General features: G+C 33.7%; 1 protein-coding gene across 1 annotated transcript in view; it reads left to right on the forward strand.

The window, feature by feature from the left end:
• The window catches only part of LOC141289375 (trafficking protein particle complex subunit 9-like), a 31,745-nt gene extending 19,951 nt beyond the window's left edge, over window positions 1–11,794 (forward strand). Inside the window, exon 4 of the mRNA XM_073821482.1 lies at window positions 11,566–11,794. Coding sequence (XP_073677583.1) covers window positions 11,566–11,794 — 229 coding nt within the window. The remainder of the gene's footprint in view (window positions 1–11,565) is intronic.
• Window positions 11,795–12,973: the final 1,179 nt, after the last annotated feature.

Below are 12,973 nucleotides of genomic sequence, written 5' to 3' on the forward strand. Positions count from 1 at the left end.
AATGAGCTTTTGAACCTTCTGTAATAGTTGCATACAAGTCTCTTAGTTGTCCTCAGTGTAAAAAAAATGGATCTCAAATTCATACAGTCATTGTTGGAAAGGGTTCAAATACACAAAAATGCTGGAAAAAGAATTTGTGGAAACTGTAATTATTTTTTTTTTTTTTCAGTTCAGGTTTTACCGTACATTTTTATATGCCAGCATATTTAAGCAGATACCTAACTCAGGTCATGAAGTTCATCAACTTTTAATAAGTTTATATTGAGCCGGACCGGTTGAAGTCAAGCCTGTCTGTGTTCAGCCAGATGACTCTAATGAGAGCTTTAACTGGGCATTTATCTGAAGGTTTGAAGAGAGTAGAATATGATGTGCCACTTTTTCAGTTGTCCTCAAGGCAGGGAGAAACAATAACTAAGACTTAATGAGAAATGGGAAATAAAACTAATAGTCCTAATTACATTTCAGATTATCTTCTATAAAGTTATATTATTAGAAAGCATTCTGAAATGTAGTACAGTACTTACATCTCTCTCGCCTAATTATTTTCGTACCTAGATATCTGTATTTATTTATTAAATAATTGAATTAATATGTTATTTGTTCAGTAAGGTTCTTAAGGTATTAGTTTGAATTAAATTTATATCTAATATTAGATTTTGGATTATGATCTGAGAATGAATACATTTTCATGTTCTGATATTCTAATTGCGAACAGTATGAACTTGATGTAAACACTTCATTTCCTTTAGTTTTATAATACTCCAGCCAAATTTTTTGGGCAAACAACAACATATGCAATGCACTGAAAATTCATATTAAATTTTTTAAAAACACTGAATATGTGTACAATTTAAAAGTTTACTAATGTAACCACTTTTAGATCCCCATACCTAACTTAATGATATAGGGCCTTAAAAATAAACATAACAAAAAAAAAAAACTTAAAGAACCCTAATTCAAAATTATATTTAAGGTGACATAGCATGAAAATCTGACGTTTTCATTGTTTAATTGCTATAATCGGGTCCCTGGTGCATCTACCAACCCAGAAAATGTGAAAGAACGACCTAGTAAAAATGAGCTGCTAAGATTTTGCTCCCCCTTTGATGTAGGAATGGGATCTCATTATAATATTAGCACCTCTTAATCTGCATGTTTCCACCCACAGTGTTTCTGTGTTTCCACAAACGACAACGGAGTACCAGTTCTAATGCTATGGCGAAAGTTCAAGCAAAGCATGCTAACTTTTCTGTCGCTGGACAGATGAGAACTGGACACTATTTAGAGCCCCAGCCTCAGAGGAGACAAGAGAGCAGTGAATTTATTGATTTATTTACTGTATATTATGCTGCTGCCACACTGATCTAATATAAACATGCAATTTCTTTCCCAACTGTTTACCTTCACAGACAAAACCAACAGTGTTTTTAACATAAACTTGTGTGTATTTGACAGTTTAAGCGCAATAAGACATGAAAGAGAGTTGCACACATGCTGTGAGACAACTGCTCTCTGTGCGCATGCAAATCTTAAACCGTATATCAGAAGTTTAAACTAATATGGTTTAAAACATATGATTTAAAGGCATAGTCCTTTTCTGGAAAAGGGGACGGGGGTCAGCAGCTCATTTGCATTTAAAGAGACAAGCACGAAAACTGCGTGTTTCTGCTTAAACTCAAAATACACATTTTCATAATGATATAATAAAAGATCTGTGGGGTATTTTAAGTTGAAACTTCACAGACACTTTCTGGGGACATCTAAGACTTATATTACATTGTAAAACGGGACATAATAGGTCTCCTTTAAAATATGTTTAATGTTTTTAAGTTGCAGGCCTGCTAACTTTGGGGAAAAATATGAGAAGTACTTTTTTCCATTTCTGAACTGTGACTTATTGGCATACAATGCAACAAGGATTGCTCAAGTCAACAGATTTTACTAATAGACCTACCAATCTCTGTGTAAAAATAACATAATAATGCTGCTACATTTCTAAACCCAGTTATTTGGCTCCAAATCGCAGGTGAAAATAATCATTTTGACCCTTCTACATATACACAAATATTCATCCATGGCATTTAATATTTTAGCTTTCTTCTTTATTATTGTTTTCTTTCACCGAAAAAATAACCATGGAGCTCTGGTAACACAAAATGATTGTGTTAGAAAAACCAGCAGGCTTTATGACAGTCACAGTAAGTGTGTTTGCGATGACATCATACATGTGTGCATGCGTTTGATTTGTGTGGAAGATTGTTTGAACTGCCAGTCACTGATTCACACCTTTTGAAACACACACCATTAAGGCCATTGAATGTGTGACACATTGTGCATTTTGGGTTTTTGCACTCTTTCCACTTCTGTTGTGAAGTGTGTGTGTTGGTGTGACATACTCCGCTCAACTTCTTCATTACCCACATAATTTAAACAAAAGCCTGTTGCTGTAGCAACAAGCCTCTAAGTGCTTCCTCCATGATGAAGGGCCACTTTTTACTGTGTGTGTGTGTGTGTGTGTGTGTGTGTGTACCTGGTATTCATCACGTTGTGGGGACCAAATGTCCCCACAAGGATAGGAATACCAGTAAATTTTGACCTTGAGGGGACATTTCTCAGGTCCCCATGAGGAAACAGGCTTATAAATCATGCACAATCAGTTTTTTTGAGGAAGTAAAAGTGTGCACAATCTCCTGTGAGGGCTAGGTTTAGGTGTAGGGTAGGTGTAGGGCCATAGAAAGTACGGTTTGTACAGTATAAAAACCATTACGCCTATGGAATGTCCCCATAAAACATGTAAACCAGTGTGTGTGTGTGTGTGTGTGTGTGTGGTTGCATACTATTGTTTTCCCCTTTCCAGTGTCTCAAGATGCAACTGAATCTTTCTACTGTAGTGCTGTTTCAAAGCCTAAAATGCCTACACTACCAGGCAAAAGTTTTTGAACAGTAAGTTTTTGAATGTGCCTCTTCTGCTCACCAAGCCTGCATTTATTTCATCCAAAGTACAGCAAAAACAGTAACATTTGAATATATTTTAAAATATAATTTATTAAAGCTACATTTTCAGCATTATAACTCCAGTCTTCGGTGTCACATGATCCTTCAGAAATCATTCTAATATGCTGATTTTGCTATTTAGGAAACATCTGTTTATTATTATTATTATTATTATTATTATTATTATTATTATTAATCAATATTTTATTTTTTGATGAATAGAAAGATCCAAAGATCACCATTTATCTGAAATAAAAGCTTTTGTAACATTATACACTATACCAATCAAAAGCTTGGAGTCAGAATAATCTTTTTTTTTTTTTTTTTTTTTTTTTTTTTAAGAAATTTTAGAAATTAATACTTTTTTAGCAAGGATGCTTTAAACTGATCAAAAGTGATGATAAAGACATTTATAATATTGCAAATGATTTCTATTTCAGATAAATGCTGTTCTTCTGAACATTCTATTCATCAAAGAAACCTGAAAAAATTCTACTTAGCTGTATTCAACATAATAATAAATGTTTTTGAGCAGCAAATCAGAATATTAGAATGATTCCTGAAGGATCATGTGACTGGAGTAATGATGCTAAAAATTCAGCTTTGAAATCACAGGAATAAATGACATTTTAAAATATATTCAAATAGAAAACAGTTATTATAAATAGTAAAAATATTTTTGAAAATGTACTGTTTTTGCTGTGTTTTGGATCAAATAAATGCAGGCTTGGTGAGCAGAAGAGTCTTCTTAAAAAAACATTAAAAATCTTAATATATACTGTCATACATTGATGAATGAACAAAGTAATAAGGTAAAATAAAATATTTAAAGAAATAAATAAATACCTGGCTCAGCAGAGTCCACCCCTGGATGTCTATAGCCATATTGAAATGTAATTAAAATGAATTTAAAAATGTTATGGTTGATTATTTTTTTTAATTTAATTTAATATTCTTAAATAATAAAATAAATGCATTTTTAAAAGAAAATAATAGAGTACTAATATCACAATTAAAAACAAACAATTTTATTTTTCAACAATTTTATTACATCACTGTTCAAATAAAGAAAAAAAACGTGCACGTACCTGTACATAATTTTGAATATGTGAGATTGAACTTTTGCAGACGGCGGGATTTAATAACCTGTCATCGTTTCTGCGGACTCATCTGAGGGATTGTGTCGTTTTGAATGTATAAAAATTATCATTTCAATTGAATGACAGAGTGAGTTAATGTTATGTCGAGATGCTGGGTGGGGTGATGCGGCGTTGCCGTGGCGCAGCGATGCTGCTGTGTGTGCCGGTAACCGCGGGTTACAGGGAGGCAGTCTATAAATAGCTCAGTGTTGCTGCTGCTGGAGTCACGAGACTGAACACACACACGTGAGCTAAATATAACCCTCTCCCTCTCTCGCTCACTCGCTCTCCTCTCTAAACAGACAGTCAGTGACACTGCAGCAAAATGCTTTGATCGCATAAATGCTGTATCTGTATCTTTCTCTTCCTGAATGCATATAATGAATAAAATATATATAATGAAAATCAATAAACTGAAATTGATGTACTGCTGTAAATTGCCTGGAAATCATGCAAACTAGTTGTTTTAAAATGCAGCAAAAATGGCTGTATAAAATGTGTATGTTTATGTATGTGTGTGTGTGTGTGTGTGTGGGCGTGGGTGATTTTTGTCCTTCAATCTTTAGAGGTCTGTTTTTGTCTTTCTTTGTCTCCTCTTTCTCTCTTTCTTGCTCTCTCTCTAATTTTTTTTTTCCTTTGTAGTGCTCGTGCGTAGAATGATAACACCCTCTTTCCAGAGTCCAGATGCATTGATACTGACAGCTAATGATGAAGAACAGAGATGTGCATGTGTTTCTTTGCACCTGCACATGTGTGTTGTGCTTGAGGTTTTACCTTTGCATATTTTCTACTTTAATGGTGTCAAGAAACTAGTAAAATGCTGTATTGTTCTTCATACACTGCCAGTCAAAAGTTTTAGAACAGTAAGATTTTAATGTTTTTTTAAGAAGTCTCTTCTGCTCACTAAGCCTGCTCTTATTTGATCCAAGGTACAGCAAAAACTGTAAAATTGTGAAATATTTGTACTGTTTTCTATTTGAATATATTTTAAAATGTAATTTCAGAGCTGAATTTTCAGCATCATTACTCCAGTCTTTGTTACATTCTAAAAATAATTCAAAGTTTTGTATTATTGTACAAAACAGTTGAGTACATTTTTCAGGATTCTTTGATGAATAGAAAGATCCAAAGATCAGCATTTGTCTGAAATAGAAAAGCTTTTGTAACATTATACACTATACCATACAAAAGCTTTAAATTGATCAAAAGTAAAGGCATTTATAATGTTACAAAAGATTTCTATTTCAGATAAATGCTGTTCTTCTGAACTTTCTATTCATCAAAAAATTCTACTCAGCTGTTTTGAGCATAATAATAATAAATGATTATTGAGCAGCATATCAGAATATTAGAATGATTTCTGAAGGATCATGTGACTGGGGTAATAATAAAAAAAGCATTGAAATAATTTATATTTTAAAATATATTCAAATAGAAAACAGTTAGTTTCAATAGTAAAAAATATTTTTAAACTTTTACTGTTTTTGCTGTACTTTGGATCAACTAAGTGCAGGCTTGGTAAGCAGAAGATACTTGTTTAAAAAACATGAAAAATCTTACTGTTCAAAAACTTTTGACTGGTAGTGTATGATGAGAAAGATGGACAACTGTTAAACAGAAACCATCATAACTGTGTGTATTAGGTTAAAAAATTCAGGTTATATTTGACCCCATTTAATAAAAATTAAACAAAAATAATCGTATTAGCTTTAGGCATGAGTCACACTGGTTGTCTGGTTCACTTTATATCCAGCTGACTAATTGGTTAGTGTGATTGACTCGTTTCTGACTTCTTAGTTCTTATTTATTGATTTTTTTTTTTTAAAGATTAATATTTTTAGTGGCAGTGTGTTAATTGGCCTGCTGACCGTGTGCTCTGTATGCTAACTGAAACATTAGTTGTTAACTGTCAGGCAGTTTTTATGATAAAGCTTTCTCTAAAAAAAGAGGCGTCTTTAAGTTTGGTTTATTGTTAGTAACTGCTGAATTGAATTTTCACAGTGGAGTGTCTATAAGGGGATCTTTCTGTCTTGTTGTCTGTTGTGAGATGAGCCTCACTTCTCGAATATCTCTTGCGGTTGGGTTCATTACTTTGGGCATCTCTGTAGAGATGGATTTTTCCCTCTCTTCTCATTTCTGTGAGTTTTTCTGAGCACTGCTCGTGTTTGTCGGTGATACGTCTTTGTTTGGAGTTTGTGTGAGCTCTCTTATGAGATTTCCATGAGATTCACGTCTAAGATGTTGTATTTATCAGTCCATCATGTCTCAGCGTCTCCTTTTACCTGCGTGTTGTTTTACGGGATCAGTTTACACGCGAATCAGATCACATTTACTTACACGTCCGTCAGTGTCAAGCTCAAGACACCTGCAGCCTCTTCACTGACATTAACCTCTCATCTCATAAACATCAGGTGACTAAACGTCAAGACTGACTGCATTAACGAGAAAGGAGGGGAGAAGGAAGAAAAAGGAAAAAATGAACTAAAAGGAAGGTAGGAGGTATGAAAAAGGATAGAAGGTAGAAAAAAGAAGATAGGAAGGAAGGTTGAATAGAAAGAGGAAGGAAGACAAAGAAGCATGGTGGGTAGAAAAAAAGGAAGGAATGAAGAACTAAAATAGAGGAGGAATAAAAAAGCAAATAAGGTCAAACAAAAAGAAGGAAGGTAGAACATAAAGAGAAAGGAAGGAATAACAAGTAAGTCTTATGGGTAGAACGAGAAAAGGAAGGAATGTAGAAGCATAGGATGAAAAACAAAAGGAAGGAAGGAGGGTAGAATGGAAAGAGGAAGGAAGAAAAAAGGGAAGCATGATGGGTAGAATGAAAAGAGGAAGGAATGAAGAACTAAAAGTAAATCTGAAGAATGAAAAAGGGAAAGGTAGAACAAAAGGAGAAAGGAGGAAGGTAGAACAGAAAGAGGAAGGAAGTAGGGGGAAAAAGAACAGGGAAGCATGATGGGTAGAATGAAAAATGATAAAAAGAATGAAAGAATGAAAAAGGAAGGTACATCAAAGAAAGGGAGGAAGCTAGATTGAAAAAGTATACAAAAAGGAATTACAGAAGGTAGAACAGAAAAATTAAGGAAGGAGAAAATGGATGGAAGGTAAGAATAGAAAAACAAAGGAAGGTAGAACAAAAGTAGAAAGAACTATAAATTAAGGAAGAATAGAAGGAAATAAAAGAGGTTAAAGAGGAACAAAAACTAAAAATAGAAGAAGAAAAAATAAGGAAGGGTGGTAGAAAAGTGGAAGCAAGGTAGAGCAGAAAGGAAGGAAGTTGGAATTATGGTAAGCTATAAGAAAAGAGTGGAAGAAAAAACAAATATGCATGATAGGTAGAACAAAAAAGAAATGAAGAACTGAAAGGAATGTAAGAAGAGTACAGAGAGGAAGAAAGGAAGGAAGAACGAAAGGAAAGAGGAGCGGAAGGAAGATGGGAAAGAGGAAGGATGGATGGTAACAGAAAGCGGAATGAAGAAAGGAAGATTAAATAAGGAACGATGGAAAGTAGAAGGAAGGTAGAACAGAAAGGAATAAAGGAAGGAAGAACAAATGAGGAAGCAAGGAAGGAAGAAAAGAAACAAGGATGTAAAGGAATGAGAAACTAAAAGAAAGGTAAGAAGAACAAAACAGGATGACAGGTAGATCAAACAGTAGAAATAACAAGGAGGAACAAAAAATAAATTAAGAACAAGGAAGGAAGGAAAATTGAATAGGAAGATAAAAGAATGAAAAAAAGGAAGGTAAATCGAAATAGGAAAGAAAGACAGAAAATGGAATTAAGGAAGGAAGAACTTAAAAAAGTTGGAAAGTAGGAAGGAAGAATAGAAGGAAATAAGGGAGGTTAAAAGGGAGAACAAACAAAAAGTAGGAAGAAGGAAAAATAAGGATGGATGGTAAAAAGGTAAAGGAAGTAAGGTAGAGCAGAAAAAGGAAGCAAGGATAAAAGAAAAGAATGGAGGAAAGAAGGAAGAACACAAAAGAAAGGAAGGTAGAATTAAAAACAGGTAGAATAAAAAGGAAGCAAGGAAGGTTGAACAAAAGGAAGCTAGGAAGAATGAAAAGAAAGGTAGATGAAAAAAGAAGGAAGAATGAACAAAATTAAGGTACTAGAAAAAAGGGAAGGATAGTAGAAAGAATAGGTAGAGCAGAAAAAGTATGGAAGTTAGCATTAAGGAAGGATAGAAAAAAGAATGGAGAAAAAGGAAGAACAAAAGTAAGGAACAGGTAGAATAAAAAGGAAGCAAGGAAGGTTGAACAAAAGGAAGAAGGAAGAATGAAACAAAAAGTAGGAAGAGGAAAAAATAAGGAGGGATAGAATAAAAGAAGAAGAGAACAGAGAGAGGAAGAAAGTAAGGTAAAACAAAAAGAAGAAATAATGGAAGAATGGAAAGAGCAAGGAGGAGCAAAAAAGGAATGAAAAAGCGAAAAAGGAAGATAGAAATGAAAAATTCAGGAAAAATCAAGGAAGAATAAAAGGAAATAAACAAGTAAAAAAGGAAAACAAAAAGCAGGAAGAAGAAAAAATGGAGGTAAGAAGGAAGAACAAAAATAGAAAGCAAGGTAGGAAATCAAGTAGAATAAAAAAGGAAGCAAGGAAGGTTGAGCAAAAGAAGGTAGGAAGAATGAAAAACAGGTGACCAAACAAACTGTCAAATGGTAGAATGAAAGAATAAACTGAAAAAGTGGCAAAGCAAACAGGAGAACAAACAAATTAAACGAAACTGAACTAGAGGATAAGAAAGACAGAATGAAAACAAACCGGAGAATGAATGAAACACTGGCAGGACAAAATAATGAAAAGAACCTGAAACATTGTAAAAGAACAGGCAACTAAAATAAACCAAAAGATAAACAAAATAATGTCAACAAAAAAATGAAAGAAGCAAGCAGGAGAGTGTACAGACGGAGTAGTGGAGTAGATTGAGAGATCCAGTCAGGTTGCTGTGTTTCATCTGCTGCTATCTGAGCGTCTTAATCCACTGCAGCCTCAGCGCGCCAGACGCATGAAAGAAGAACGGGGGAAATAATTATTCGGTCCTGCACGGCGGCCAGTACGCCACAGGCTGTGGAAACAGAGCGCAAGCGGCCGCAGGCTGTTTGTGTTTTCCTTAATGTGTGTGTGATGAATTATGTATCACTGTCTGCAGGGATCTCGGCCTGTTGTCTTGTGTGGACTGGATGAGTGAATGAATGAAGGAAGGAAGAACTGGAGGATGTTGTGTGCAGTCAGATCTCTCCATTAGCGCTGTGTGCTCAGCCAAGTTTCACTATTACTGCTGGAGACAAAATGTCTAATCGCAAGTCACATGATATGCCTCAATAATTTAAAATAGTCAACAACATTCATTTTTGTTTGTTCTCCTAAACATATGGCATGAAAATAATGCATCTTGATGAATGATGCATCAAACATTCTGTCATTCAATATTTTATTTTATTTTATTTTATTTTATTTTCCAAACTAAATGTTATTTTATTTTTTCCATCCCTCTATCATTATATGTATTTAATTTAATTTATCTGTCCTTCTATATTTAATGTTTTTGTTTTATTTTATCTATCCATCTATCCTAATATGTATTTAATTAATTTAATTTTCATCCATCCATCCAAACTAAATTGTAATTATTTTATCCATCCTTCTGTCCTGTGTTTAATTTTTATGTGTTTAATTATGGATTATGGATTATCCAAAATAATTTTTTTATAATAATTTAATTGATCTATTCTTCTATATTTTTATTTATTTTATTTTATTTATCACTCCATCCGTCCAAACTAAATTGTAATTATTTTATTTTATCCATCCCTTTACTATTATATGTATTTAATTTAATTTATCTGTTCTTCTATATTTAATGTATTTGTTTTATTTTATCTATATCTTCCAACCATCCATCCAAACTAAATTGTAATTATTTTATTTTATTTTATCCATCCTTATATGTATTTAATGTATGAATTATCATCCATCCATCTAAACTAAATTATAATTATTGTATTTTATTATTTTATGTAATCCATCCTTCTATCATATGTATTTTATTTATTTGATCTTATCTATCTTTTTATATATTATGTATTTATTTTATTTTATCTGGCCTTTCATCCATCCATCCAAACTAAATGTTATTTTATTTTATCCTTATATTTATTTTATATTATCTATTCTTCTATCATTATATGTATTTAATTAAATGTATTATATCCTTCTATATTTTTATGTATTTGTTTTATTTTATCTATCCTTTTATCATTATATGTATTTAATTTATTTTATCTATACTTTTATATTTTTATTTATTTTTTATGTATCCTTCCATCCATCCATCCATCCAAACTAAATTGTAATTATTATTTTTATTAATTTTATTTTATTTTTCTATCCTTTTACTTATTTTTCATCCATCCATCCAATTATTGTTTTATTTTATTGTATATTAATTTATCCATCCTTCTATCATTATATGTATTTAATTTATTTTATCTTTCCTTCTATATTTTTGTATTTATTTTATCTATCCTTCTATCTGTCTATTTTTTATTCCATCCATCCTTCTATCTTTATTATCATTCATCCATCCAAACTAAATTCTGATGTGTTTTATTTTTCCTGATCACATGGCATGAAAATACTGCTTTAGTGAAATTAATATACTTTAGGGAAAATAGTGACTGATTATTGAGAATTGATTGATTCATTCATTCATTCTCCTGAACACTTGCCACCAGTGTGGCTTTATTAAAATATTTATTCATTTGTTTGTTTATTTTATTTATTTATTTTTTCTCTGACACTTTCTAGAATGCTGTTGAGTTGTGCACATGTCAGCATCTCTCACGTTTTCTTGTAAAAACAAGAAATGTAAAAACATAGTATATTCTTTTGCATTCTAAGTGCAGTCTTTATCATTTCCACGCCGCACACCTAAACAATGGATGTTGTGCTCTTTTGTCACACATCGCAGCATGTTTTCCATCTGTAATCAATAGATTTGCAGTAGATGCTGTGATCCGACTCCAGGCCTGAGAGTGTCTCCCAACAGCCCCCCAGAGGGTCTTATCTCCTTCATTAATCCATCCCTCTATCGTTCTTTCTGTCTCTCGCGCTTTGTCTTTCTCTCTGCTCACTGATAACGGAGAACATGGAAATGTCAAGGATGTTTTATTGGTGTTTCTATGAGCCTGAAGTGGTTTTTGTGAGCTTGTGCACATGTCCTTGGCATTTTTTGTGTACAGTTTCTGACAGGCCTTTTATGATGATGGATTTTTGTTGTTGGTTTCTGAGCATTCTGTATACAAATGAAATCTGACTGACGTTTGAAGGATTTATTTTTGAGCATGTCGTCCTCTGTGAAACAAATGTATTTTTGTTGTGGATTTGAATGACAGCACTTCACTTGACCTTTGTGTTGCTTCTGTGTTTGTGCAGGATGGCCATTCAGGTGGACAAGTTTGATTTTGACAGCATGCCCGTGACAGACCATGATGCACTGCGACTGGCTACGGTACGGCAGCAGGAAGAGAAGAGGCAGCAGGTCCAGGGAGGACTCATCAACAGCACGCTGGACATCCACTGGACCATCATATCCTTTTCTCAAGCCAGTTGTCCTGATAACACTATCAATGTCTTTTTTCTTGACACTGGGTCATTTGAGTAGCTCAACTTACTAAAAAGCCATTTTTAACGGAATATACAGAAAATCCCTGGAATATACAGTCTTGCCTGGCATATCACTTTTGTACTGTAAAACGATTACTGTCATATACAGTATATCATATATAATATTTAGTTATTTTTCATTGAAGTGCTTTTTACAATACGTATTTTTCCAAAGCAAACCTAAACATACAGTACAAATAGTAATAAACTATTTTATTTATGTATATATATTAGGGCTGTCAAAATTAACGCGTTAATCGCGCGTTAACGCAAATTCATTTTAACGGCACTAATTTTATTAACGCGCGATTAACGCAGCGCGCATTTCTGTTTGACCCACTACCTAGCCCATAGTTAAAGAAATGGATGCAGTGCTGCCAACCTAGCGAAAAGTGTCTAGCAACAATACATAAACACATAATTGGAAAAACCCAATATAGTTTCTGAGGCTCTTCGGTTTTGCTGAACGTGCGTGAGGTCTCCCAATGAATGCGCGCGCACCTCCCTCTCTTCATATCTGCGTCTGCTCTGTTCAGCGAGCGGCAGTGGAGCAGCGCTTTCGGTTAAAACAGATGTTATGTTCATTCCAGTGCTTGAAGTGGGCCGGTACGCAGGTACTTCTGTATTTTATCCTTTTGCGTACACCGGCACTTCTGCCATATTTAATGAATGCAAGCGGAGTCGGGCTACGTTAGGATTGTTGCTGTGGGGTTGATGCGTAAAGCCACATACGAGTATGCACGCGAAAACGGCGTATTAAATGCACGTCAAACACATGCATAATTGCATATCATATGTACGCCAAAGTTAATTTCAGCTTGTTAATAGCACGCCAAATAGAAACAGAAAGTCGTGCTAGTGCGCATTTGCATGAGACCAGGCTCTCCAATCAGTACATTATAACCAAAACAATACATTAAAACATAAAAGAAGCAGGTTTTTGGGATCACATAACTTTAAATGGCTAAACTCCTAAAAAGTCAAAGGATCCTGAAGGCATTCAAACAGGAAGTTAAAAACAACGATAATAATGCAGGGACTTATGTCCAGATGCCGGTAAATGATTCTTTTCAGTGATTGAATCATGATCATAATTCAGGATTTTTTTTCAGTTATTATTTCATATTACTTTGGCTGTCTGATAACAGAAATATTACATCAAAACAATGGAAACAGT

This window comes from Garra rufa, chromosome 17 (assembly GCF_049309525.1).
Source record: "Garra rufa chromosome 17, GarRuf1.0, whole genome shotgun sequence".
Taxonomy (NCBI): Eukaryota; Metazoa; Chordata; class Actinopteri; order Cypriniformes; family Cyprinidae; genus Garra; species Garra rufa.